Source organism: Equus przewalskii, chromosome 3 (assembly GCF_037783145.1).
Source record: "Equus przewalskii isolate Varuska chromosome 3, EquPr2, whole genome shotgun sequence".
Lineage (NCBI taxonomy): Eukaryota > Metazoa > Chordata > Mammalia > Perissodactyla > Equidae > Equus > Equus przewalskii.
The window spans coordinates 9598469-9626340 of NC_091833.1; the positions used below are offsets into that span (position 1 = coordinate 9598469).

The following is a 27872-nucleotide window of genomic DNA, read 5'->3' on the forward strand; positions in this document are numbered from 1 at the left end:
GGAGATGTGAGGGCGGGGGGTCAACAGAACAGAGGCCACCCAGCACAGAGCTTCCTGACTTCCCCTTCTTCCTGCAGCCGGCAGCCTGCAGCCTGCAGCCGTGTGGACTCCAGACAGCGGCAGCAGCAGCTTCACAGGTGAGCCCATGCCCCTGTTCCCCACTCCCCCGGCTCTCTGTGCTTATCCGTGGCTTCCCCGGCAGGCACTAGGCCTGCCCCTGCCCAGGCGGACACACCTGGCTGGTGACATCCCAGGAGGCGCAAGCTGGGGACCCATCTCCCTTCCCTTCACTCGTCCTGGGACCCTGGTGGCAACTCCAGATCTAGGGGAATGTAGAAATCTATGTTTTTGACAAAAGACAGTTTAAATTGAGGAGTGGTTAGGTCCTGTGTTCAGATTTCAGCTCCCTGATGAGGCCTGGCACAAGTGATCGAGCCTTTCTTTTCTGGACCTCAATTTCCACATCTGTAAAATGGGCTATCCGGTAACCTGCACTTCAGGTGATAGGGGTGAGGGGCTTCAGGTGCTCAGTACAGAGCCTGGCAGAGTTTGTGATGGACCCCTTGGAGCTGGTGCACTTCCTGGCAGAGCGACCTGGACTGGAGCCTGGGGACAGTGCATCTCAGGACAGTGGCTCTGGTGCTGGCTGGGTCACAGACGCCCTGTTGGGCTCTGGCGTGGCCTCTCTTTCCCTGCCTGTGAAGTGGGGCTAACAAGAGTGCCCACCAGGCCTTTCCTGCAGAGACCACAGGTTCCCTTTTCAGCCGGGCCGGGGCGACGCTGGAGGTGGGGGCTCCAGGCCGTGGTTGGCAGGAGCAGGTGTCTGGAAGGGGCGGGTGGGGCCACGTGCAGGAGCGTGGCTGGCTCAGCAGGCCCTGTGCTTTGGGGAGAGGGTGGGCTGCAGGGGTGCACAGTCAGCCCTGGAGAGGAAGGCGGGGGTTCCCAAGTCTTGTGCTCGGATGTATTCCTGCCTGGGGACTTTGGGTCGGGGCCCTGCACCTGGGGCAGGCCCTGATTCAAAAGGATGTGGATCATGGAAATGGCTGTTTGAGTCTCTCTCCCTGGGAAATAGGTCTCCTTGGCCTGATTCTACAGATGAGAAAACCGGAAACACAAAAAAGTCAAGTTCTTTGCCACTGTCACAGCCCAGGCAGTGAATAACAGAACTGGTTATCAAATTTGCATCCTCCAGGGGCTCTGTTCTGCGCTCTGAATATCTCCTCAACTCTCTTTCGGCCTGAATAGGGTCTTGCCCATCCACACAGCAGTCAGCCACCCAGACGTCTGCAGCGTGGACTTGCAGCGTGGAAGCCTGGGTATGAGTCCCAGCTTGACCACTGGCCTGCTTAAAACCCCAGGCAAACTCTGGTGTGGTGTTCAGTTTCCCCATGGTTGATTGGAACCATCTTGGGAGTCGGGTAAGGGACTCCTGTGTCCCAGAGGGCCCCAAATAACGAAGTGCAGGCTGGAGAATGAGATGGCCGAGGGTTGGGGTGACAGTGTGTGGTGGCCTCTCTGAAGGGGTGGGGAAAGGGGTGCAAGCAGAAGTGAAGATTGTGGTTTGCTCCTCGGAAAGGGGCTGGAAACCACGACTTGTATTTGGGGTGCTGGGCGGGAGGTGTCACTTCTGTTTTGGCCTTGATTTCCCCAGCTGGGCTGTGGGGTGAGCTTCCTCCTCCTCCCTGGTGTCTCCTGGGGAGCAGCAGTAAGGTCCAGACTCTGCAGGTCAAATCCACACCACCGTCTGGGCCTCAGTTTTCCCTTTCGTATCGTGAGGGGTTGGACAAGGTGGCCCAACGTCTTTTCTGCTTTCTCAAGTCCCCAGTTTTTTCACTTGAAATGTTTCAAATTGTTTCATTTAGCGGCTTCCTTTGTCTTCCCAAACCTTTTCCCTCATCTTTTCTCTGAGGTTCTGTGAGGGTGAGTGAATTGCCCAAGGTAACACAGCCAAGTAAATAACCAAGTAGCCAAATAAATAAGTACCCACTGCTCTGTGACTCCAACATCTCTATTCTCTTTTAAAATAAATGCATATATTAATAGTTTTAAGACAAATGGATGACCACCTGGAAAAAAATTGAATCTGTGTCTCATGTGGTACTCAAGGATGAAGGCAAAGGAACTGAAGATTCTAAAGTGAAAATGAAACCTTAAAAGTACTAGAAGAAACTTAGGAGAATTCCTTTGTAATGCCGGAGGGAGGAAGGCCTTTCTAGCTATAACTCAAGATCCGGAAGCCAAAGAGAAACTACTAAATTCTAAGCATATATAAACATATATATAGACTTTTCTACACGGCAAAAAAGACCATAGGTAACGTCAAAAGGCGAATGGCTGGGAAAAGCATTTGCAACTCAAATAACAGACAAAGAGTTAATTTTCCTCTTAGGCAAAGAGTTTGTAGAAGATGATAAGGAAAAGTCTAACCTGGAATAAAAATGGGCAGATGGCAAACTGGCACTTGTGGGAAATGATGCAGGCACAGCTGTGATGTTTGTAAGAGCAGAAGCCTGGAGCCAGCACAAAGGGCTGTCAACAGGGCGCTCAAATAAATTACGGTTTCTCCCCTACAACACGAGCCTTATGCAGTTGTCAAAGAAAGAGTGGAAGCTCTCGGTGCTGTTATGGAAAGCTCTCCAACATGCATTTTCAAGTGAAAAAAGCAAAGTGCAGACCAGTATGTAGAGTATGCTACTTTTTTTTTCAATAAAGTGGGGGAAATCATATTTGCTCATAGTATGAAGCAGCTCAGGAAGACACACAAGACACAGTGGTTCCCTGGGGGTGGCTAACTGGGGACTGAGTGGTTGGGTGACAGGAGGCAATGATATAATGATATTCTGCATTTTATACCTTTTTGTATTTATTTATTGTTTATCTTTGAAAGATGTAAATTTCTAAACTATCTAAAGAGCAAAGAAAAATTGAGAAATCTGTAACTATAACAAATGGGGCAACATTAGACTATCCAGACGCAGAAACCAATTGGGCCCAGAATCTGGCCCCCAGAAGTGGCCACTGCTTGTGCGTTGAAGTGCATCTTCTGGATTTTGCATATATAAATATGTGCTTTTTAGTAAGGATTGGATTATATTGTTTTGCCACATGCTTTTTGTTTTTTGTAAGCAATATGTCCCTATTGTTTTTTCGATAATGATAAATTATCATTTGGAACATTTTTAAAAATCCTAAGCATTAAAAAATTTGTTTTTCTGTTATGAAGGTAATACATGTTTGTTGGAGAAAATTCAAACGATACAGAAAACATGAAAAAGAAAGTGAAAAAACCTATACTCTCCAAAATAACATTATTAACATTTTGGTAACCATTCTTCTAGACATCCTCATAGTCTTAAACCTGCGTGTAAGCATAATTTCCCATCAAGGTGACTATATTATGTGTGTTGTTTTCAACCTGCTCTTTCCGCTCAAGGATACACTGTGCTCCTCTTCTCCATGACTATCTACATCAGAATTTTAAATGGTGAAATGGCAATCCACTATATTGTATTTTTTTAACATTAAGTGTTGAAAAGCTGATCAATTCACAGGAGGCTGCAAACAGTAGCACAGAAAGGTTTTGTATGTGCTTCACCCACTTTTCTCCAATGGTAACACCTTGCGTACCTATGATACCGTCTCAAAACCAGGAAACTGACTTGGTACAATTCACTGACTTTATTCAGTTTCCATCAGTTTGATATGCACTCATTTATGCACGTGTGTGTTTGGTTATATGCCGTTTTATGACGTGTAGATTCTTGTAACCATAATGACAATTGAAATATGGAACTGTTCCACAACCACAAGGCTCCCTGGCACTGCCCCTTTGCAGACACAGAAGCCCCTCCCACAGCCTTGGCCCCCACTGAGCTGTTCTCCATCTCTATAATTTTGTTATGTCAAGAATGTTATATGAATCAAACGATGCAGCGTGCCACATTCTGAGATTGGCTTTTTGCTCAGCATAATTCCCTTGAGACCCTTCCAAGTTGTGTGTCTCAGTAGATTTTTTAAATTTCTGAGTTGTATTTCGTGGTATGGATGTCCTCCAGTTTATTTAACCATTCACCTGTTGAAGGGCCATTGGGATTGTTTCCAAGTTGGGGCTCTTGTGAATAAAGCTGCTATGAAGTTCGTATGCAGGTTTTGGTGTGAACACGAGTTTTCATTTCTCTGGGATAAACGCCCAGGAGTGCCACTGCTGGGTCATATGGTAGGCGCATGTTTAGTTTTATAAGAAATTGCCACACTGTTTCCCAGAGTGGCACTGAACTGTAATTTATTTAACGCTTCTTCTATTAATAGACATTTACATAGTTTTCAGGGTTTTTTTTATGGTTAACAATGGTATTATAAATCTTTTTCTAGGTATATAATTCTGGCTCGTCCTCTTATTTCCATAGGATAAGTTCATAAAAATGAGTTTCCTGGGTCAGAGGATCTCCAGGATGAAAAGCTTGTGTGTGTTGCCAAATGATTCCCTTGCAGAGGTTAGAGTCTGGAGCTCCCCGGGGAGTGGGGCGGGCCTGCCCTCACTGGGCGCTGTCATATTTCAGATCTTTGCAAATCAAATGGTGGAGAACTGAAATTTCACGCTCTTAACTACTTCCCTCTGCCACTCCCCGTCAAGTAGGCGTGTGGAGTTTTGTCAACACACTTCCCTGCTGGGAGCTCTGTGAGCTGTTTTGTGACTGTCCCCCTTGCAAGAGGAGCAAGATTCGCTCTCCTGCCCTCCTCTTGTCCTCCCTTGTCATCTTCTCCATCCTCTCGTATGTTTTTGGTGCATTTTCTAGAGTCTGATTTATAGAGGAATACATTACACAAAATAAAACTCACCTTTGGGAGAGCAGTTTGATGACGTTTGACAAATGCATACAATCACGTGTACACGTGTATCACCATCAAGACATAGAATGTTTCTCTCCCCCTGAAAAGTTGCCTTGTGTCCTTTTGTGGTCAATACTTTCTCCTCACCCCCCTGGAAACTACTAATCTGTTCTCTAACACTAGAGTTTTGACTTTTCTAGAAGATCATATAAGTAGAATTGTGAAGTTTATGGTCCCTTGTATCTGACCTCTTTCCTTTAGCATAATGATTCTGAGATTCATCCATGTGCTGCCTATACCAGCAGCTCATTCTTTTTTATGGCTGAATAGTATTCCACTGCATGGATATACCACAGTTCATCTTTTACCATTTGACAGATAATTATATTGTTTCCAGTTTTGGGCTATTGTGAGTAAAACTACCATAAATATTTGCATCTGGGTTTTTGTGTGGACAGATGTTTTCATTTTTCTTGGGTAAATATCTAGCGGTGCAATTGCTGGTTGTGTGGTAAGTGTATCTTTAACTTTATTTTTTATTTTTATTTTTTTGAGGAAGATTAGCTCTGAGCTAACATTTGCTGCCAATCCTCCTCTTTTTGCTGAGGAAGCCTGGCCCTGAGCTAACATTCGTGCCCATCTTCCTCTACTTTGTATGTGGGACGCCAACCACAGCATGGCTTGATGAACAGTGCTGTGTCCACACCCTGGATCCAAACTGGTGAACCCCAGGTCGCTGAAGTGGAACGTGTGTCCTTAACTGCTGAGCCACTAGGCTGGCCCCAATCTTTAACTTTATAAGAAGTTGCCAAACTGTTTTCAAAGTGGCTGCCCCATTTTGCATTCCCTCCAGCAATGTGTGAGAGTTCCAGCTGTTCTATATCCTCAACTACTCTTGCTATTACCAGTCATATTAATTTTCAGCCGTTCCAGAAGGTGTGTAGTGATAGCTCATTGTGGTTTTATTTGCATATCCCTAATGACTAATGATATTAAGCACCTTTTCATGTGCGTATTTACCATCTGTGTATCTTTGGTGTAGCGGCCATGCAAGGACCCCCTCCAAACTCCCCCCTTTTTTTTTTGCTGACAAAGATTCACCCTGACCTAGCATCTGCTGTCAATCTTCCTGTTTTTGTATGTGGGCTGCCACCACAGCATGGCTACTGACAGACGAATGGTGTAGGTCTGCACCCGGGAACTGAACCCCGGCTGCCAAAGCAGAGCACACTGAACTTAACCACTAGGCCATCGGGGCTGGCCCTTCCCATTTTTTATCTAGTTGTTTGTCTTCAAATTTAGTTGTAAGAGTTCTTGATATAGTCCAGATGCAATTTTTTAAAACTCAGATTTATGTTTGCAAATGTTTTCTCCCAGTCTATGACTTGTATTCTCACTCTCATAACAGTGACCTTGAAAGATCAGAAGTTTAAAATTTTTATGAAATTCAATTTATCAATGTTTTGTCTTTTGTGGATCATGTTTTTGGTGTTGTTTCTGAGAAAGCTTTGCCTAACCCAAAGTCACAAAAATTTTTTGTTTTCTTTTTCTAGAACTTTTATAGTTTGTTTTGGGATTTTGATCTACGATCCGTTTTGAGTTCAATTTTGTGTATGCTGCAAGATATGGATCCAAGTTCCTTTTCCTTTTTTCTTTTCTGGTGTGGGATATGTAATTATTCCCACATTTGTTGAAATGTGTTTGTTGAAAACAAACATTTGTTGAAAAGACTGTCTTCTCTCCACCAAATTACCTTTGCATCTTTGTCAAAAATCAGTTGACTGTGTATGTGGGGGTATATTTTTGGACTCTTTATTCTGTTCCAGTCACTGTACGTCTATCCTTATGCCAGTGACACACTGTGTTGATTAGCTTTACAGTGAGCCTGGAAACCAGATAGAGTAAGTTCTCCATTTGTTCTTTCGCAAAATCATTTTGGCTATTCTAGATCCTTTGATTTTTTGATGTTAATTTTAAAGATTGGCACCCGAGCTGACAACTGTTGCCAATCTTTTTTTTTTTTTTTTTTTTGCTTTTTCTCCCAAAGCCCCCCAGCACATAGTTGTATATTTTAGTTGTGGGTCCTTCTAGTTGTGGCATGTGGGACACCGCCTCAGCATGGCCTGATGAGCAGTGCCATGTCCGTGCCCAGGATCAGAACTGGCAAAACCCTGGGCCACCAAAGCGGAGTGCGTGAACTTAACCACTCGGCCACGGGGCCAGCCCTCAACCTAAATTTTAGAATCATCTTGTCAGTTTCTACAAAATGTCCAGAGGGATTTTGATTTGGGTTGGGTCTATAGTCACGACAGATGGTGGTCTGTAGTTTTCTTTTCTTGTTCGATTATGTGCCACATAATGACGTTTCGGTCAACAATGGACCACATAAACGATGATGGTCCCATAAGATTATAATGGATCTGAAAAATTCCTGTCACCTAGTGACATCGTAGGCCTCGTAAAGTCATAGCGCAATGCATTGCTCACGTGTTTGTGGTGATGCCGGTATAAACAGACCTACGACACTGCAGTTGTATAAAAGTATAGCACATACAAGTATGTAAACACATAATGCTTGATAATGGTAATAAATGACTATGTTACTAGTTTATGAATTTACTATACTTTTATCTTTATTTATTTATTTATTTTTTAGAGATTGGCACCTGAGCTAACATCTGTTGCCAATCTTTTTTTTCCCTTCTTCTCCCCAAAGCCCCCTGGTACATAGCTGTTTATTCTAGTTGTAGGTCCTTCTAGTTCTGCTATGTGGACGCCCCCTCAGCATGGCTTGATGAGTGGTGCCATATCCATGCCCAGGATCCGAACTGATGAAACCCTGGGCCACCAAAGTGGAGCACGCAAACTTAACCACTCAGGCACAGGGCTGCCCTTTATCGTTATTTTAGAGTATGCTTTTACTCATGAAAAAGTTTATTGTAAAACAGTGTGCCATGTTGCCCTAGCAGCCTTATCCATCTCGTGTTTGCCACGACTTGATTCCATCATTTTCTCTCGTGCTTGATTTATCTCGTGCTGTTTTGTTCATCACGGCCCCTAAATGTACAAAATTCACTGCTAATGTTGCCAGTAAGTTGAGGGATCAACCTGGAAACAAAATTAAAAGTGGTTAAGGACTAGGAAGGTGGAAAGTCAGTGATGGTTATTGCTCGCCAGTCAGGCATGCCCCATCCCACCGCAGCGACGCTCTCAGAAGAAGAACAAAGTGATGGAAGCTGGCAAAGGATCTGCTTCACGGAAGGCAACAAGACAAACGAAGATTCGAGAAGGGCCTATGGCAGACATGGAGCATTGAATTGACCTGAGTTGAAGACCAGACACAGGAGCATATGCCTCTGAGAACAGTGATGATCACGGCCAGAGCAAAGTTTGTTCGCGATGTTGAAAGAAAAGGCTAGGCCTGACTATGATGTTGAATTTACCGCCAGCTCTGGGTGGTCTGAAGGATTCAGGAATCATTATTCATCACCTAATGCGAAAGTCAGTCTGCAAGTGTTGATGGGAAGGCAGCTGAAGAAGTTTTAGAAACTCTAGATAAGCTGATTGTGGGGGGAAATTACTTGGCAGAGCAAATATTCAATCTGGGTGAAAGCTCCCTACTCTGGAAATGGATGCCTGAAGGACTGTCATCCATGAAGAGGCCAAGTCAGTGCCAGGTTTCAAGGCTTTTAAGGACAGGATAGCAGTCTTGCTTGGGGGCACCGTTGCAGCCTGCAGATTGAAACCCTTTGTGATCTGGCACAGTGAGGACCCGGGGCCTTCAAGTATGTCGGTAAGCTCACACTGCCAGTGTACTCCAGGAGCAGTAAGAAGTCACGGATGACCCAGCTCCTCTTCCGAGATGCCCTCCTGAATTGCTGTGCCAGTGAAATGGAGAAGTGCTATTGGGAGAAAAACATACCTTCAAGATTTTGCTTATTGTTGATAATGCTCCCAGTCATCCTCCTTTTATTGGTGATTTTAATCCCAATATCAAAGTGGTGTTTCTCCCTCTAAACACCATCTTTTTGTTTTGTTTTTTGAGGAAGATTAACCCTGACCTAACTACTGCCAATCCTCTTCTTTTTGCTGAGGAAGACTGGCCCTGAGCTAACATCCGTGCCCATCTTCCTCTACTTTATATGTGGGATGCCTGCCACAGCACGGCTTGCCAAGTGGTGCCATGTCCACACCCGGGATCCGAACCGGCGAACCCTGGGCCGCTGAAGCGGAACGTGCGCACTTAACTGCTGTGCCACCGGGCCACCACCTTTTTGATCCAACCAATGAATGAAGGAATTATAGCAGGTTTTAAGGCCTACTACCTGAGAAGGACCTTTGCCCAGGCTGTTGCTGCAACTGTGGAAGACACTGATGCAATTCTGGAAGGATTACGACATCTATGACTGATCAGGAAGCTTGCTCGGGCTTGGGGGATGTCGCCAAGGATTGTATGAACGGCATCTGGAAGAAGACACTTCCAGCTTTGTCCACCTTGAAAGGATTTGCCGAGGAGGAGGAGGTTGGAGAATCAAAGGGCTGTGGCTGAAATGGCAGACAACTTTAACCTGGGTGTGGGTGAGGGTGACACTGAGGGACAGCTGGAGGTGGCTCCTCAGGAACTGACTAATGAGGAGTCGTTGGAGCTGGAACAGGAACGCATAGCTGAGGAAGAGGCAAGAGAAAAGGAAACTGAAGGAGAAGAAAAAGAAGAAGAACCCCCAAGAAAAGTAACAGAGAAGGGTGTAGCAGACGCTTTTGTAGACGCCAAGAAGCTCCTTAAAAAGTTTTAAAACATGGACCCCAGCAGCAAAAGCTTTCCATTAACGGAGAGGATGTTCATGGTGCATTATCTGCTTACAAGCGAGTCTATGATGGAAAAAAGAAACAAACCAAGAAATCCAGCACAGACGTATTTCTGAAAAGAGTGACACCTCCTGGAGAAGAGCCTTAGGCAGGCCCTTCAGGAGCTATTCCAGAAGAAGGCATTGTTAGCATGGAGATGACAGCTCCATGCGTGTTACCGCCCCTGGAGACCTTCCAGTGGGGCAAGAGGTGGAGGTGGAAGAAGTGACATTGATGATCCTGACCCTGGGTGGGCCTGGGCGTGTGTCGTGTGTGTGTGTGTGTGTGTCTTAGTTTTTAACAAAAAAGTGTAAAAAGTCAAAAAAAAATTTAAAAATAGAAAAAAGCTGATAGAATAAGGATCTAAAGAAAGAAAATATTTTTTTTACAGCTGTACAATGCATTTGTGTTTTAAGCCAAGTGCTTAAAAGAGTCACAAAAGAGTAACAAAAGAGTCAAAAAGAGTAACAAAAGAGTCAAACAATTTTTAAAAGATAAAAAATGTCTAAAATAAAAAAGTTGCAGTAAGTTAAGGTTAATTTATTACTGAAGAAAGAAAAATATATTTGTATAAACTTAGTGTAGCCTAAGTGTGCATTGTTTATGAAGCGGCCAGTGTCCTAAGCCTCCACGTCACTCAGCACTCGCTCACTGACTCTCCCAGAGCAACCGCCCGTCCTGCAAGCCCCATTCATCATAAGGGCCCTGCACAGGTGCACCATCTTTTATCTTTTATGTTATATTTTTACCGTATCTTTTCTGTGTTTAGATACACAGACACCATCGTGTTACAACTGCGGACAGCGTTCAGTACAGTTGCCTGCTGTACAGGTTTGCAGCCTGGGAACCGCAGACTATAACAGACTATAACAGACTATCATATCCAGCGTGCAGCGGGCTGTACCATCTGGGTTTGTGTGAGTACGCTCTGTGATGTTCCCGCAGTGACAAAATAACCTAATGGTGCATATCTCAGAGTGTGTCCCCGTCACTGAGTGACACATGACTGTAACGTCAATGGCTGTTTTGAGACTACGGTAATAATGGCGTCATAAAGGAAGCTTGGAAGCATTCCTGTCCCCCTTATTTTCTGAAGGGATGTGTTTAGCATTGTTATGATTTCTTCCCTTGTCTTTTATTTTTTGGAAGAGTTTCTGTAGAATTGGTATTATCATTTTCTTAACTGTTTGAAAGAACTAACCAGAGAGGCCATCTGGCCTAATGTTTTCTTTGTAAGAAAGATATTAACTGCAAATTCAATTTCTTTAATAAATAAAGAACTACTCATATTACCTATTTCTTCTTAAGCGAGCTTGTAGTTTATGTCTTTCAATGAATTTTTCCGTTTCATCTAAGTTATATAATTTATTGGCATCAATTGTTAATATTATTCCCTTATCTTTTTAACGTCTTTGAGTTCTGTAGAGATGTCCCTGCTTTTATTGCTGATATTGGTAATTGTGCCTTCCTTTGTTTCTTGATCATTCTGGCTACAGATTTATCAATTTTATCGATCTTTTCAAATAATCAGCTTTTGGTTTCATTGATTTTTCTGTACTCCTTTTGAATTTTCTCTTTCATTGATTTATGCTCTTCTGTCTGCTTACTTTGTGCTTAATTTTCTCTCCTTTTTATACTTTATTAAGGTGGAAGCTTAGACAACTGACATGAAGTCCTTCATCTTTTCTAATATAATCACTTAAGGCTGCAAATTTCCCTCTAAGCATTGCTTTAGCTGAATCCCACAAATATCCATATATTGAATCTTCATTTTTATTCAGTTGGAAATATTTCGTAATTTTCCTTGTGGTTTTTGTCTTTGACCCATGGGTTACTTAGTAGTATGTTATTTAATTTCCAGATATTTGGGACCTCCTAGACATCTTTATGTCCTCCTTTTCCACTACATCTTCTAACATACTCATCATAGTTATCTTGAAGTCCCTATCTGATAGTTCCAACATTTTGGCCATCTCTGGGTCTGGTTGTGTTGCCTCTTTTATCTCTTGACAATGGGCCTTTTCTTTTTCCTGATTTTATATGTGTGTTATAATCGTTGACTGAATACCAGGCACTGTGTGTAAAAGAAGAGTCGTGAGTGAGGTGAGCGATATTTATGCCTAGAAGTGGGCATATTTCTTCTGTGATGGCTTCAGTGTAGGGTATTGAGTCCATCTAGTCTGTAGTTGATTTTTAGGTTTTGTTGCTCTAGGTACCTTCTGTGCACCACAGGCTTCGAATTTCTCCCCTGGTGGACTGCCACTATCTTGTGCCTAGGGTGAGGCCTTGAATCTCACAGGGATTTTCCCAGCATTCCTGCTCCACCCTCAGCCTTGCATGCGTGCAAGCCAGAGGGACTCTCTCTTTGTGTTCCGGTCCCTCCGCTTGTGGTAAATGGCTGGTTCTTGTTCCTCCATGAAGGTCTGTGCTGGAGGCAGGGGATTCTTGGTTCTCTTGCTCTAGCCTCAGCCCCTTGTGCCTAAGCCGCAGGAGAGGAGATTTCTTGGTTTCCCCTTCCTCCTCCAGGGACTGACAACCTCTGCCTCTTATTCAGTGCAGTTACAGAGTGCAGGCAGACTTCCTGCCCTTCAGCCCCATGGGAGCCAGACTCGGCTGTGTGTGGGTGAGGGGTCTTGGGCGTGTGTGTGGGTCCTGCCTTCCCCCTGCAGAAGCAGCAGCAGACTTCTGCTTTATATCAGTGCAGCATCCTGGCGCTAGTGGGCTTCCTGCTCCTTGCCAGGGGCAGGCTTTGGTCTAGTAGCAGTGCAGGGTCAGGAGTTAGGTGGTTTTTTTCCTCCTCCACCAGAGGCAGCAGACCTTGGTCTGGAAGCTGGTCAGGGGGTCTCCATCAGAGCAAGACCAGGATGTCTATCTCTCAGACACCACCAATCTGCACCTTGTTCTCGTGCCTGGCCCGGAGCTCAGGTGGGCTTCTGCAGGTGCTCCTGCCGTGCCCTCCAGCCCTGGCAGGTCCAGCGTGCCTGTGTCACATGGGGCTCTCTCAGGTCCCTGCCCTCTCGATCATTCTCATGGGCACCCAGTAGGGGACTGTGGGAACAAACTGTTGAGTGGTTCCAGACTCCCCTTGTGTCTGGGGCTCCCAGGGGTTTTAAACTGTCACTCTAATTCTCACTCACTCAAGTCATTATCAGCTTTCTTCTCGTCTGCTTTTGTGGCAACCACCTCTTCCTCCTAGGATCTGTCAAAGGTGAAACCATTCACCCCTGAAGGGCTTATCAAACATCGCAAATCACTTTATTTGGTTACCTTGTGACCTCAGCTCTCTAATGGGTTCAAATAATTGATTTTGTACATTATTTGGCTTCTTCCATGGTCATGATGGGAGTGATATTCTCTTGTGGTTTTCCACATCTTAAGTGGAAATCGAAATCATTTTAATATGGCTTTTACACAATTAAAAAAATAAATCTCCCACTCAACGTTTCTATTATGACTACATACATTTTATTCCTTATTAAGACAATTTGTATAGTGACATCACATTTTCTTTCTTGTACAACTTGGGCTTCCTGAAATGAATTGCTCCCTTTTATTTTTCATTTGCAAGCTTTCTGTAAGACATCTCTCAAAATACTTTTTCTACACGTTCAAACCTATCAGTCTGTATATTCTCTTCCTCCTCCTCCTCCTTCTTTTACTTGTTGAGCCCACCCTCTGGGAGGTTTATTTTCTCCTGCCATCTTCTGAACAGGATGAACCCTAGTCTTGCTGTTCAGTTATCAACCTGGGCTTTCTCTTCACACATTTTCTGGGGAGTAGCTTCACTTCCCCTCTGGTGGGGTTTCCTCTACCCTCTGTCTCCTTTCATGATTTACTTCCTCATTTTGTTGGAGCACATCCTGCAACAGCTTTCTGAGAAAGTGTGTATGTTTTCAAATACGTAGTGATCCTTGGTTGACCATTCATCTTTAAGAGTGGAGCACTAAAAACTTAGTTGCTTGGTGGGGCTTGGTGACCGGCGAAGCATCACCGTGAGTTTGGTCTTGGCCCTTTCACTGAGGAACACCAAAACATCCATAGCTATGTGGACCAAGAAATGGTCCAGTTCTCCAGAGAAGAGTTTTCTCCTGCCTTGGGGCACCATCACCTGGCTGCTAACAGCCTTCCGGGAGCTAAGTGGAGGAGGCGGTGAGGAGGGGATATGGCACGATTTTCCTAAACCAGAATGGCACCCCACCCTTCCCCTCAGAATCTCTACGGTGCCCCATCTCCAGGGAATCCACTTTGTGCTGGGGTCGGGTTGAGGATGGTAGGGTGGTGTGGGATGCTCCTGGACATCCCAGGTGGGAGAGGAGATCTGGGACCCAGCTGGTCCTTTTAAAGACTCACGACCACCAAGCCCCAGTTCAATCTCACCCTGCACTCCCACTTCCAGAGGTTCCTGATGCCTGCAGTTCTCAAGTGTTCCCAAGGTCGTGAGGCTTGAACTAGCTGACCTGCCCCATTGCCGTCCCCCCGACTCCATGCCTTTCCCCGCTGCAGGCACTTGGGTTCAATGTTTTCTGGTCTGCTCAGTTTCTCACCGGGTGGCCCTCTGCTCTGCAGCCTCAGAAGTTTTGCTGACATCTCTCATCTGCTGTGTCTTCTTTCCCGTCCTTCTGTCTCTGTGCCTTTGTGCCTGCTGTGTTCACTCACTCTCGTTTTAGTGGAGTTTCAGGGGGTACGCATACATTTGCTATATTTAAGGGAAAATGCATTAGTTCATTCTAAAAGAGAGGAAAAGGAGGGCAGCGAGGGGCAGATCCTTGCCCAGTGTCACATGGTGAGTTAACTGCAGGGCTGGAAGGGCTACGTGTTGCTTGCTCCCAAGCAGCTCCCCTTGGGTGAGGTCAGGGCCCTGGAGAAGCCCCCCGAGAGCCCATTGTTGGGGGGGCCGTGTCTCAGGCAGAGCTGCTAACAGCAGGCGTTACTAAATGGTCAGGGATTCCGGAGTCACAGAGCCCTGGCTTCAGGCGGCCTCTAGCGAAGCAGGACCCCTTGTTCTCTGAGCCTGTTTCCCATCTGTGAAATGCAGGAGGAGCGAGGACCAAATAAGATGCGGCATGTCCTCGCTTGGAGACACGCCGCCTGCCTAGAGTCAGAAGTGGCTCCTCTGCGACGCTGACGGCGGCGCGCGCCTTTTCCAGGGCAGACGCCGCCCGGGGACCTGGGCCATGGAGCGCCGGGGGGCCCTCTTCCTCGGCCTGTGCCTCGTGACCGCGGGGAGCAGGACCGCGGGTAAGAGGCTCGGCTGAGCCGGCCGTCCATCCGGCGAGGCCCGGGCCCCCAGTGTGATGCGGGAGGCGGGGGCTTCTAACCCGGGAGCTTGAATGGGGCGCCCGGGCCTCGGGGCAGCGCCCAGGGCGGGCTGGGGGTCTCCGCTGGGGGGACGGCCCAGGAAGGGCCGGGGCGCTGCGGGCGGAGGCTGAGGCGGAGGTCGGGCTCGCTCCCTGCAGACGCCTCCGGAGAATCACTGCGCTGGATGCAGAGGATGGAGGCGGCGGCCAGGAGCCGGAGACCCACCTCTCCTCCTGAGTGAGTCCCGTGTCCCTCCTCCCGCCCCGGCTCTTTGAATCAGTGGTCCAGAGTTGGTCCAGTGTAGACCGTTAATTCACTTATTCAACCTGCAATTATCGAGTACCTACTGTGTGCCTGGCATGAGGCTCTGGAGATTCTCTTATCAAGTTTACTGTCTAGGCCAGCGGCCCTTAACCATGGATGCCATGAAAGCAGGTACAGAGCCGTGGGTCTCTGCTCTTTCCTGGGCAGGGGCTCCAAGACTCTGACTGGGCTCTCCAGAGTCTGTGACCCAAAGGCTGGGCAGCTCTGGGTGAGAAGTCAATGCCGATGACTGGCCAGGGAAACACAGGGACTGTGGGCGTCTCACTCAGTCAGCGGCGAGTGGCCAGGGAAGGCTTCCTGGAGGACGTGTCAACAAACTGGGACCAGAACAAGAGTTAATGGGGAGGAGATGGGTGGGGAAGTAAGAGTGTGCCAGGAACAGTCTGCAAAGGTCCGGAGGTGGGAGTGACAGGGCTGTGGGATGGGGGAGCCCTGCCCTCCCAGGCTGTCTGGGGCTCCTCTCACCCCTGCAGCCACCCTGGCTCTGGCCATCTCTCTCGCCCTCAGGTTCATCCACGGCCTGGAGCAGAGACTGCTGAACGCCACCTTCGGGGGCCACAACCTCACGCTGCAAACACGCACCATCCAGTCGCTGGCCTTCAGGCTGGGCTGTGACTTCGCCGGCCTCTCGCTGAGCAGTTCCATCATGGAGTGGGTCCCCCAGGTCAGAGGCGGCCCGGAGGCAGGGTGGCCGGTGCCACCAGCCCAGAGATCCTCTAGGGGCTTGAGGTCTGGACTTCCCCAGGCCCCACGGCCCTCCTGCCCACCAGTCCGGGCTCTGCCCTAATGAGCTGTGAGCTGCCTTCTCTGTAAAGTGGGGCTGATGCTCCTCACGGGAGCGATCGAAAGAGCAGCATCCTCTTCTCGCTTTGCCGGTCCCTGCGGGGAGGCAGCGCAGGAGAGGCTGGGGAACCCAGGCCCCTTTGAGGACCCTGGTGTGGCGAGATGCTCCGTCCTCAGGGGCCCCAGTCGGGTAGGGTAAAGAACCCAAACTCAAGGCCAGAGTAGACCGGAGGGAGGGCCTGGGGTCTCGGGGAGTTTGGGGGACGTGCAGCCTCGGAGGAGAGGCTTCTGCAGCTGGAGGTTCCGGGGAAGGAAAAGCCTGGGGAAAGGCCGAGAAGAGTTCACGGGGGGTGGGGGGCCGTGAAGGTGTTGGGGCCGGGTTGGGGGCCTCGGACACCAGGCTCAGGCTGTCTTTGGCCTCCGCAAGCCCAGACCAGGCACACCATGCAGTTCCCTGCCGAGCTGACGCAGAACGCCTGCAGGGCCCGCCCCCGGGAGCTGCGTCTCATCTGCATCTACTTCCTGGCCACCTACTACTTCCAGGTCAGCGCCCTGGCGGCCGAGGAGGGCGGGCGCTGGCCCCTCCCTGGGGCAACTGCGGGCATCCACGCCACTGCCCGGCCTCTGGGTGCAGGCCAGCACCACACGGGACCAGCCGGCTGTGCAACCTGAGCCAGCCATCGTCCCTCTCTGGGCCTCAGTTTTAGCAGGATGGTGAGGAGGCACAATGACAAGGTGCCAATGAAACCTGAGAAACCACCAAGTGTGTGCCTGTCCGGGACCCAGACAGTCAGGCAGGAGACAGACGAGAAGGTCGCAGGATGCCTATTCTCAGAGAACTCTCTGCCCCCTCCCTTCTCTCTCTCTCTCTCCAGTTAGATTAGAACTGTAGAGACTTAATCGTGGTTCAGTATTGATTATAACCTTGGAGATACAAAGTGATGGATGATTCGGGTGTGGGGGTGATGGGGGTGGAGTTGTCCCAAGGAGCAGTCCAGGAGGGCTTCTGGAGAAGGTGCCTTTTAACCTGGGTTTTGAACGTGGGTTAAGACAGTAGCGAGGTGGAGGCAATGAGGCTGGAAGGCATTAAACATGGGAGGTGGAGCTGGGGGTGGCAACAGGACAGTGTTCCCGGTGGAAGGAACAGCATATGCAAAGGCTGGGAGGCTGGCTCATGCTGTGCGCGTGATGGGTGTCTGCTTGTTCTCATGCAGGGAGGAGGGGCTGGAGAAGGGGGCTCTCTGGCCTCGTCCGGGGTCTCCTCGTGGCCCCTCTGGTCAGCTCTTCTTCCTCTGCTGCCCTCCAGAGTGACACCAACGCATCTCTCCTCAATAACTATGTCCTGGGGGCCCAGCTGGGCCACGAACACGTGAACAACCTCAGGGAGCCCATCAACATCAGCTTCTGGCACAACCAAAGCCTGGTACTGTGGGGGGCACCCCGTTCCCACCCCACCCCTGCCCCCTTGTGGCTGTGCTGTTGAGCATGGGTTTGACCAAACCCAAATCTGTGGAACCTTCTTAGAAACAAACTGTTTTAATCCATCATACTTTCTGAAAATTCCTGCCAAAGAAACGAGGGAGACGCTTCTACTCACTGCCTTAATCAGGAATCTTTGAGTTGCAAGTGATAGAAAACCCGCTCAAGCCAGCTTAAACACAAAAGGGAATTTTATTGGCTCATGTAAATGAAACATCTAGGGCTGTCTAGCTTCAGGCATGGCTGCATCCAGGGGCTGATACGATTCCATAATGGCTCAGTCTCTATCCATCTCTCAGCCTTGGTTTCCTGCCTTGGCTCTCCATTCTGGCGAGATGGCAGCAGAAGCGCTGCACTTCCTTTCCCTCTTCTCAGCAGGCTCTTTCTCATCAGTGCAAACTGGGGTCCCAGAATGGAGTCCTGAAGGTCCAGCTGGGCCATGTGTCCATCCGAGGGCCATCACTGTGCCCAGGGGGATGGAATGTGTGGATTGGCCAGGCCTGGGTCATGTGGGTCATGAGGGCTGGACTCATCTGACGGACCACTGGCGGAGGGATGGGTCCTCAAGGGAAGTGCGGATGCTGATACTGAAAGAAGGAAGAAGGATGCTGGGTGGGCTCAAGCCCCCAGCCTCCGCTCGTCTGTCCTGGCATCCGCAGGAGCCCTGGGCCTCTGCTCCTCTGTCCTGATGTCCCCAGAAACCCGAGGCTCCTCACCGGCCCCATCTTCCTGTCAGCCTCGGCAGGCCTGCTCTGCACCCGCACTGTCACCGTCGTCCTTTCCTTCCACGCCTCTGGGCCTTTGTCCCCAGTTCCCTTCACGTGGCATGTCCTTGCTCCACTTCTGTTGAAGTCTGACGTGTCCTCTAAGGCCCGCGCCCCGCTCGTCCCTTCCCTTCTCAGCACTCCTGGGCCCCTTTCCCCGTGGTTTCCAGGGCACTGCCTGTGTCATCTCCCCCGCCGCTCCACCCACACGGCTTGGCGTCAGGTTGTCTATGCATGAGTCTCTCTCTCCTCCACTGGCATCGAGGGGTCTGGACCATTGCTGTTCCCTGAGGGGAGGAGGGGGAAGGGGGCAGTCAATTACAGAGCACCTGCTGCATGCGTCAGAGCTCAGCTCTCAAGATTCTTCATTGCCTTTCATTTTTCCACTGTCCTTGTGACTTGGGTATAAATGATCCCATTTTGCAGATGAAGAAACTGAGGCTCAGAGAAGCTCTGTGACTTGCCCAAGTCACTCTCAGAGTCCACGGTGGAGGCGGGGCTGTAATCTGGGTCTGCCTGATGCCAGAGCCCAGCCAGTGCCTGGTAAACTGTTGACAAGGTTGCAGTGGAGTCCCCTTTGGCCCCCACAGTTTCCAGACCCTGAGCCACAGCCCACCCCTGCACTCCTTGGCTGCACCCAATTCCAGCATCTCCCCTTAGGAAGGTTACATGGTGACCTGTGTCTTCTGGAAGGAGGGAGCCAGCCAGCACTACTGGGGGGTCTGGAGCCCTGAGGGCTGTCGCACAGAGCAGCCCTCACCTTCCCAGGTGCTCTGCCGCTGCAACCACCTCAGCTATTTTGCTGTTCTCATGGTATGTGTACATCCAGCCTGGGTGAGGGTGGTCAGAGCTGCAGAGGGCACCATGTCCAGGATAGAGGAGCAAGGCAAAGGCTGGTGCAAGGGACAGAAAATTCAACTCAAATGTGCTTAAGGAAAAAAAAAAAGAAATTTATGGGCTCATGTTCCTGAAAGGGCTGGGTTAGGCTTCAGGCGTGGCTTGATCCAGGGGCTCAATATCAGCAAGACAGAACTCTATCTGTCTCTCAGTTGTGCTTACTCTGTGCTGGCTTAACTCTCCAACAGGATCTCCCCATGGGATAATAAAACATGGCTGCCAGCAGGTCCAGGCTCATGTCCTACTAGCTTTCAGGCTGGTAGAATGAGAGCTTCTCTTATCCATTCTGCCAGCCAAAGTCTAAGGATTGAGTCCCACTGGCTTAGAATGTGTCACATACCTGTCCGCTAACCAATCAGGAGGAGGGAGGGCTCTGAGAGGCCAGGCCTGGTGCAGCTGGCCACACATAGTGGGAGAACTGGTGGGTCCACCCAAATGCACAGAGAGCGGGGTGGGGTGGGGGTGGGGGATTCCCAAAGAGGAAGGGGAGATGGGAGTCGGGAGGGGGGAAGTAGCACTGTCTGCCATGGCTTTCTTCAAGCCAGGACCGTGGCTAGGATCATGGGGCTGGGGGCTTGGAGCTGAGGCCTTCGCGGGTCTCTCTGATTGAGCCTGGGGAGGGCATTTCCATGCTTCTGGCCTCCAGCCTCCGTTCCCTCCCACAGCAACTGTCTGCGGCCCCGGTCCCTGTGGAGCTGCTGGCGCCTCTCACCTACATCTCCCTCGTGGGCTGCAGCATCTCTGTCGTGGCCTCGCTGCTCACCCTCCTGCTGCATGTCCACACCAGGTATTCTGCTGCCCCGGGGCAGGGCCTGTGCACCCACAGCCGCTCGGCGCCCTGCCTCCTTTCCTACTTGCTCCCCGAGAGTGAGGCGGGCTTCTCCAGAGGGTGGAGGCCGGGAGGCAGGAGAACCTCTCTGTGTGGCTGCTGCTGGGTCCCTGCCCCATCTCCACCCGTGTCCCCATCATTGCATGTCTATGAGCCCAGAGGTTGGCGCTGCCTGGGAGATGTCCCCAGGCCACAGAGGGCTCTGCTCCCACCCACAGGAGGCAGAGAGACTCCATAACACGCATCCACATGAACCTGCATGCCTCCGTGCTGCTCCTGAATGTCGCCTTCCTGCTGAGCCCCACGCTGGCCGTGACCCCCGTGCCCGGCTCAGTGTGTGCAGCGCTGGCCGCCGTCCTGCACTTCGCGCTGCTCAGCTGCCTCACCTGGATGGCCATTGAAGGCTTCAACCTCTACCTTCTCCTGGGGCGTGTCTACAACATCTATATCCGCCGATATGTGCTCAAGCTCTGCGCAGTGGGCTGGGGTGAGCACCGCCTCCCTCCACTCTCGCTTCCGGAGGCTTCCAGCTGGATGAGGCATCTGCCTCCTCCTGTCCTCTTTCTCCTCCTCCTCATACTGACCATTGCCAGTCATCATCCCTGCCAATGCCCACCACCACTTCCTACATTGCTCTTCTTATCACCACTCCTCCAACATGTCTATCACCACCACCTCTAATACCGCCATCACCTCCACCATCTCTACCTCCACCACCACTGTCACCTCCACCACCTCAACCTCCACCACCACTGTCACCTCCACCATCTCTACCTCTACCACCACTGTCACCTCCACCACCTCAACCTCCACCACCACTGTCACCTCCACCATCTCTACCTCCACCACCACTGTCACCTCCACCACCTCAACCTCCACCACCACTGTCACCTCCACCATCTCTACCTCCACCACCACTGTCACCTCCACCACCTCAACCTCCACCACCACTGTCACCTCTGCCATCACCTCCACCACCTCTGCCTCCACCACCACCGTCACCTCCACCACCACCATCTCCTCCACCATCACCTCCTCCACCTCTGCCTCCACCACCACTTTCACTACGTCCCTACCATCACCTCCATCATCACCATCATCCTCATCCTAGTGTTCACAGCCATCATTGGCATCTCCGTCACCTTCCTAGCCCCTCTCTTTATTAGCTGTTTCCTCACCAGTTCCCCAACCCTCTCTCCCTTTAGCTTCCAGCCACCACCTCCCCAGTGTGACCACTACAGCTGCCACTACCATCCCGCCCTAGAGGCCTCACTCACATCACCTTGGAGGCAGCCTTCTCTAAGACCACCAGGTCAACTGCTCTGAAGCTGGACCATGGGACCTGGGGGCTCAGAACAGTCTCTCCCCCCCGTCCCCTGTCCAGTGCACTTCTGTTGTGGCAGCCCCTGGGACCCACAACCAGCCCATCCCTGGGGTCTCCTGACAAATGCTGAGCCTCTGTCCCACTCCTCAGGGGTCCCGGCCTTCCTGGTGCTTCTCGTCCTTGCTGTCAAGAGCTCAGCTTATGGACCCCGCACGATCCTACTCTCTGACAGCCAGGGAAATGGCACAAGCTTCCAGAACATGTCCATGTGAGTGCCCTCAGGGCTGCGGCAGGCTCCAGCTCTAGGGACACATCAGGGCCACATGGCCCTGGGGCTCTGAGCGAGGTGTCCTGTAGGCAGGCGCTGGCTGTGGGGCAGGGAGGGGGCCGCTGCTTAGACAGGAGGCAGTTCCGGGGGCTTTGCCACACGCCTCTGCCAGGTCCCCAAGGTCTCCTGCGGGCAGGCCTCATGTCTGTGCTGGCTGACCCTAGGAAGCCATGGCATGGGCTCCCGTGCCCGCTCAGGGGCATCCAAGGCCAGGGCAGGGGGCCTCCGCCTCCCGGCAGTGCACCGCTGTTGGCCCAGCCCCTCCGGCTCTCAGGCCTGCCGGTGGGGCTCGGCCTGCGCCTGCCTGTTCTCCCTTCCCACCACATTGCTTCACCTGCTTAGGCTCCAGCTCCCCCGACCTGTGCCTGGCATGGCGCTGCCAGCCCTCAAACCCTCCGAGTCCGAGAAGAGAGGGCTGTGGGGGCTGGGACACCGCAGGGACGGGGCTTAGCAGGTGCAGGGGGGAGGGGGTTCGAGGAGAGGCACAGAGGTGGGCCTGGGGGGGTCTGGGGGACAGACTCCATTGCCTCTTCCTGTGCCCTGGGACCTTAACCTTTCTCTTGTTATGCAAAGTTCCTAAGGCCAACATGGAGAGAATAGCTTAATAAGCCCCTGTGGACGCATCACCAGCCTTGGCCATCAGGCCGTCATGTCCCTGGCTTGGCTGACGCAGGCTCAAGACTGCTGAGGGCCCAGTCTGTGGTGGGCCCAGTGTATTGGCCTGTTCAGTCCTCACAGCAAGAAGTCGGTTCTGTTGTCAGCCGTTGTTGACAGCTAGGGAAACTGAGGCACAGACAGCTTAAGAACCCTGCCGGTCAATGGCAGAGCTGGGACTTGGCCGTGGGGAGGCTGCCTCCAGAGCCGGGCCCCAACCACTGCCGCCGTGGCCTCTGGGAGGCAAGGGCTCTGGGTGCGGGGTGGGGCCCAGGGGCTTGGTCCCTCTCACGGTGACGGTCGGGTGGGTTTCTCAGAGGAGATGTGACGCAGGACTCTTTAAACGTGCATTTTGTTATGTAATACGTGATCCGGACAAAGAGCTAAAACGACCCTTCCACAGGACAGAGGCCCATGATGCGGGATGTCAGGGGACCCCCATCCTACGATCCAGCTTCTCCCCAGGCTGCCCCTCCCCTCCCTCTCCCCTCATACCCTGGATTGGGTGACTTTTGTTCTCTTGTGTTTAAAAAACTCTTACTACATATATATGAATTCTTTAAAAATTTTTTAAAAATTATTATTTTTTTTAAAGATTGGCACCTGCGCTAACGTCTGTTGCCAATCCTCTTTTTTTTTCTTCTTCTCCCCAAAGTCCCCCAGTACATAGTTGTATATTCCAGCTGTGAGTGTCTCTGGTTGTGGCATGTGGGACGCCGCCTCAGCATGGCCTAACGAGCAGTGCCATGTCCACGCCCAGGATCCGAACCAGCGAAACCCTGGGCCGACAAAGCGGAGCACGCGAACTTAACCACTTGGCCACAGGGCTGGCCCCATAATTTTTAATTTTTTTAAATTGAGGTATAATTGACATATTATGTTAGTTTCAGGTGTACAACATAATGATTCGATATTTGTATAGATTGTGAAATGATCACCACAGTAAGTCTGGTTAACATCCGACACTGTACGTAGTTACAGAATTTTTTTCTCGTGATGAGGATTTTTAAGATCTACTTTCTTGGGGGCCAGCCCGGTGGCGCAGCAGTTAATTTTGCACGTTCCACTTCTCGGCGGCCCAGGGTTCGCTGGTTCGGATCCCGGTTGCAGACATGGCACGACTTGGCAAGCCATGCTGTGGTAGGTGTCCCACATATAAAGTAGAGGAAGATGGGCAGGGATGTTAGCTCAGGGCCAGTCTTCCTCAAAAAAAAAAAAAAAACTAAAAAAAGATCTATTCTCTTAACAACTTTCAAATATGCAATACAGTATTATTAACCCTAGTCGCCATGCTGTGCATCACATCCCCAGGATTTATTTATTTTGTAACTGGAAGTTTGTGCCTTTGACCCCCTTCACCCATTTGCTCTCTCTCCAACCATTGCCTCTGCAACCACTAATCTGTCCTCCGTGTCTATGAGCTTGGTTTTTTTTTAGATTCCATATCTAAGTGAGATCATATGGTATTAGTCTTTGTCTGACTTATTCCATTTAGCATAATGCCCTCAACTTCCACCCATGTTGTCGCAAATGGCAAGATTTCATTCTTTTTTATGGCTGAATATTCCGTCGTATATATACGTCACGTTTTCTTTATCCATTCATGCACGGATGGACATGTAGGTTGTTTCCTGTCTTGGCTGTTGTAAATAACGCTGCAATGAACATGGAGGCGCAGATATCTTTTAGAGTTAGTGTTTTCATTTTCTTTGGATAAATACCCAGAAGTGGAATAGCTGGATCATATGTTATTTCTATTTTTAATTTTTGAGGAAGCTCCATACTGTTTTCCGTAGTGGCCGCACCGCTTTGCACTCCCTTTTCTCCACGTCCTCGCCGACGTTTGGTATCTCTCGTCTTTTTGCTGATGGCTGCTCTAACAGGTGTGAGGTGACACACATGTGTATTCCTAAACACAAACCGCAGTCTGAGGAACTCCTTGAGAATAACTCCAGTGCCCGCTGACAGAACCCGGAATAGTAAACGTGGCAGAGCCACCTGCTGGACGCTTATCTGGCGGTGGAAGGAATGATCCACAACCACGCTCGTCACTTTGGACGAATCCCCAAACTCACGTTCAAGGAAACTTGTCACTGCAGTGGCAGGAGCCCAAGCAGGTGATGGTGACAGTTAGGGGCACAGGCTCTGGGCTCAGGCCACGGGGTTTCAAGTCCCCCCTCTGCCTCTTACTAGAGAATGTTCCTGAGCCAGAGCCTCAGTTTCCTCATCTGCAGGATGGGGATGATCACGTACCTGCCTCGTAGCGTCCTCACGAGGATCGAATGGGCGAATCCACGGAAAGCATGTGACGTGGTGTCTGGCTGGGTAGAAGGTGGCACCTGTCTTGAAGGTGTCTTGGACGTGAAGACCTCAGGGAGGGTCCAGACCAGGGCTGGGCCCCTGCCACGCCTCTCTGGCTCACCCCTCAGCTGTCAGTGGAGTCTTCCTGCTGGTCCTCTGCTCCTCAGTCCACACAGGGAGAGCTTGCTGCCGCTCAGTCACTGCTCAGGGAAGGGCAGGGTGGCCCAGTTCGGCCACCTGAGGGTCCTAGGGAGGGCGTCCCATTGCACAAAAACGGCGATGGGATGGAAGTGTACTGGGTGGAAGGAGAAGTTCCCAGGAAAGCGGACCCAGGACCACCGATCCCATAGATCATACCAGCTGGCGGCTAGGCTGGCCGCAGAGAGGAGAGAGGGCTGTACGGGGAGGGGAGGGAGCTTTCAGGTGGGTAAGGGCACGGGGGCAGGAGAGACCGCCTGGCTGGGAAGGAGGCTCGCGGGGGCTCCAGGCAGGCGGCCAGGCGGCGGGTGGGTCCTATCGTGGTGGCCTGGCTGGAAAGCCGGGCCCAGGACTTCACCACGTGTGCAGTCAGGCAAGAGACAATGGGTCTCAGCCGGAGATGGGGAGATGGGGCTGGGTCCAGAGGCCGAGAGACGCCGCTTCTCCCTGGCCCTGGGAGCCACACCGACCCTGGCACTTCGCTCCTCCTCTGCAGGTGCTGGGTGCGGAGCCCTGAGGTGCACAGCGTCCTGGTCATGGGCTATGGTGGCCTCACATCCCTCTTCAACCTGGTGGTGCTGGCCTGGGCGCTGCGGGCCCTGCGCAGACTGAAGGCGCGGGAGAAGGCGCCGGGGCCCCGGGCCTGCCGGGACACGGTCACTGTGCTGGGCCTCACCGTGCTGCTGGGCACCACCTGGGCCTTGGCCTTCTTCTCTTTTGGTGTCTTCCTGCTGCCCCAGCTCTTCCTTTTCACCGTCTTCAACTCGCTCTATGGTAGGCCCTGTGGGCGTCCTGGAGGAAGCCCCCCAGTGTTTACCGCTGAAGGGCTTCAGGTTGAGGGGGCGAGTTGGGGGCTGAAACCGAGCCCCCTGACGACCTGGCTTAGGGCTTCGTCTGCCCATGGGGAGGGGCGCCGGCTTGTGCTCTGCCCAAAGGCATGCTGTGGGCTGGTGGTGGCTGGGTCCCAAAGGCATGCTGTGGGCTGGCGGTGGCCGGGTCCCAAAGGCACGCTGTGGGCTGGTGGTGGCCGGGTCCCAAAGGCACGCTGTGGGCTGGAGGTGACCGGGTCCCAAAGGCACGCTGTAGGCTGGCGGTGGCCGGGTCCCAAAGGCATGCTGTGGGCTGGCGGTGGCCGGGTCCCAAAGGCACGCTGTGGGCTGGCGGTGGCCGGGTCCCAAAGGCACGCTGTGGCCCGCGGTGGCTGGGTCCTACAGTTCCTGTGCTTCCCCCCTTCTGGCCCCGACAGTAAGGGGATCTGAGAGTCACTCCTGGGGCTCAGGGAGGCCCGACTCAGCCCAACTGAGGCTGCCCTGGGCTCTGGTGAGGCCCCCTGCGGCCCCCGCATGCTCCCACTGACCAGCCCATCCTTGCAGGTTTCTTCCTCTTCCTGTGGTTCTGCTCCCGGCGGTGCCGCTCAGAGGCAGTGGCAGAGGCGGAGATGGAGGCCTTCAGCTCCGCCCAGACGGTGTCCTAGGCTGGCCGTCCTGCAGCCCAAGGCATCAGCCTCCACCAGAGAGGGTGGCAGGCCAGCTGCTGGACCCCAGAGGCCACTGTGCCCACTAGGGGGGCTTTTCCCCTCCCTGGCTTCCTGAGGCCCAGAGGGCCAGGTGTCGCTCTGTCCGCCATGACATTCTGCTCCAGGCAGGTCCAACGCCCCTGGGGGCAGCAAACTTTACGCTCGTGCCCGGGCCCAGCTGGCCAGGCCTACGGGCACAGCACTGGCCTGGGAGTTGGAAGGCCACGTTTCAAGGCCTGGCTCTGAGTCTTACGGTGTGACCTGGGGCCTGTCATTGCTCGCTGACCCTTGGTTTCCACATCTGTGACACGGGGCAGATGGCTCCTGTGCTGCCTGGCCCAAGAGCTTTGTGAAGACTGAACAAGACCGGGGAGGAAGAGGGTCACAGTGGTCCCCAGTACCTCTGCCTGCCTGCTCGGGGCAGGGGCCCAGCCAGCCTGCCAGGAAGCGCCTGCTGGGCCCGCTACCCTCCTTCTGGGGGCTCAGACTGCATCCTGCTTACGGGCCCACCGGGTGTCTAAGACCTCACCAGCCCATGCCCAAGGCCTCTTTTCCTTCAAACCCCACCCCCCAAGTATGATGACCCCAACTCCAAGCCCACCCTTCTCAGGGATCAGGAAGTCCACTTCTCCCCAGAGGCTCCTCCTCCAGTGCTCCCCAGACCCCCATGGACCAGCAGCCGGGCCATGGGACTTCCTCGGGATAGGAGGGGAGCACCTCTTCCCCCTACCTGAGCCAGCTGGGCCCCGGGGACCCGGCCATTTGATGCTTGTAGGATTGAATTTCCCCAAACCGAGCTCAGGCCACAGTGGCGGAGAGTCACTGTTGCCCTTGACCTGTGGTCAGGCTGAGGGGAGACTCAGGAAGCCGGGGCCTTTCCCGGGCTGCACACCAGGGGGCGCTGTTGGCCTGCGCCCCGGGGGCTGTTGGTGCGGAACTGCGGAACTGCCGAGCTCCCCTGTCTGGGCAGACACCAGGGATGGAGCGGCCCTGCCTCATGGAGGCACCTGCACCTGCCGAGGGTCGGGCAGGAGGAGTGCTAGCGCTGTTGACGCGGCCTTTTCCCTCTTCTCCCAGAGCGCTGCCCGCTCTGGCTCTTGGGGTCTGTGCCCTGGGCATAGCTGGTGTGGGAGTGGTGGGCTGGGCTGGCTCTCAGGGCCCGTGCCAGGCCATGGGACAGATTTTAAGGACTTTGAAGGGCACAGGAGGGAATTTGAGCCGGATCCCTTTTGTTCTGCCCTCTGTTCATTTCTTGATGCAAACAGCCCCTCGCTAGGTGGTCAGTGGTGCAGGCTCCAGAGCCAGACTGCCTGGGCTCAAATGCTGGCTCTGTCACTTGCTCGCTGTGTGACTGTGGACAAGTCATTCAACTTCTCTGTCCCTTAGTTTTCTCATCTGTAAAATAGGGACATTAGTAGTGCCTATTTTGAAGATTAAATAAAATAATCCATGTAAAGAGGCTTAGCGTGGAGTAAGTGCTCAATAAATGGTTGTTATTGTTA

General features: G+C 51.8%; 1 protein-coding gene across 13 annotated transcripts; it reads left to right on the forward strand.

Moving 5' to 3' along the window:
• On the forward strand, nt 1-27872 carry ADGRG5 (adhesion G protein-coupled receptor G5). 13 transcript variants are annotated; one of them, XM_070611941.1, is made up of 13 exons: nt 1-137; nt 10445-10592; nt 14711-14913; nt 15132-15210; nt 15805-15961; nt 16513-16623; nt 17387-17503; nt 18984-19136; nt 19886-20007; nt 20268-20536; nt 21524-21641; nt 25351-25628; nt 26228-27872. In XM_070611941.1, exons 3-13 carry the CDS (start codon nt 14850-14852, stop codon nt 26326-26328), a joined length of 1569 nt encoding a protein of 522 aa, XP_070468042.1. In that variant the 5' UTR covers nt 1-137; nt 10445-10592; nt 14711-14849; the 3' UTR covers nt 26329-27872. The 13 variants fall into 13 exon arrangements, with proteins under 13 accessions (XP_070468042.1, XP_070468051.1, XP_070468050.1 ...); XM_070611952.1 differs by having other exon boundaries at nt 19-137; nt 14823-14913; nt 16508-16623; XM_070611943.1 differs by having other exon boundaries at nt 19-137; nt 14823-14913.

What these genes read in the sequence shown, in the direction of transcription:
- ADGRG5 (XM_070611941.1), top strand. Translation starts at nt 14,850, where the DNA reads ATGGAGCGCCGGGGGGCCCTCTTCCTCGGCCTGTGCCTCGTGACCGCG. An exon ending in GCTCTGCGCAGTGGGCTGGG is followed by an intron (nt 20,537 to 21,523) that starts GTGAGCACCGCC and finishes CCCACTCCTCAG; the next exon opens with GGGTCCCGGCCTTCCTGGTG. An exon ending in AGCTTCCAGAACATGTCCAT is followed by an intron (nt 21,642 to 25,350) that starts GTGAGTGCCCTC and finishes CCTCCTCTGCAG; the next exon opens with GTGCTGGGTGCGGAGCCCTG.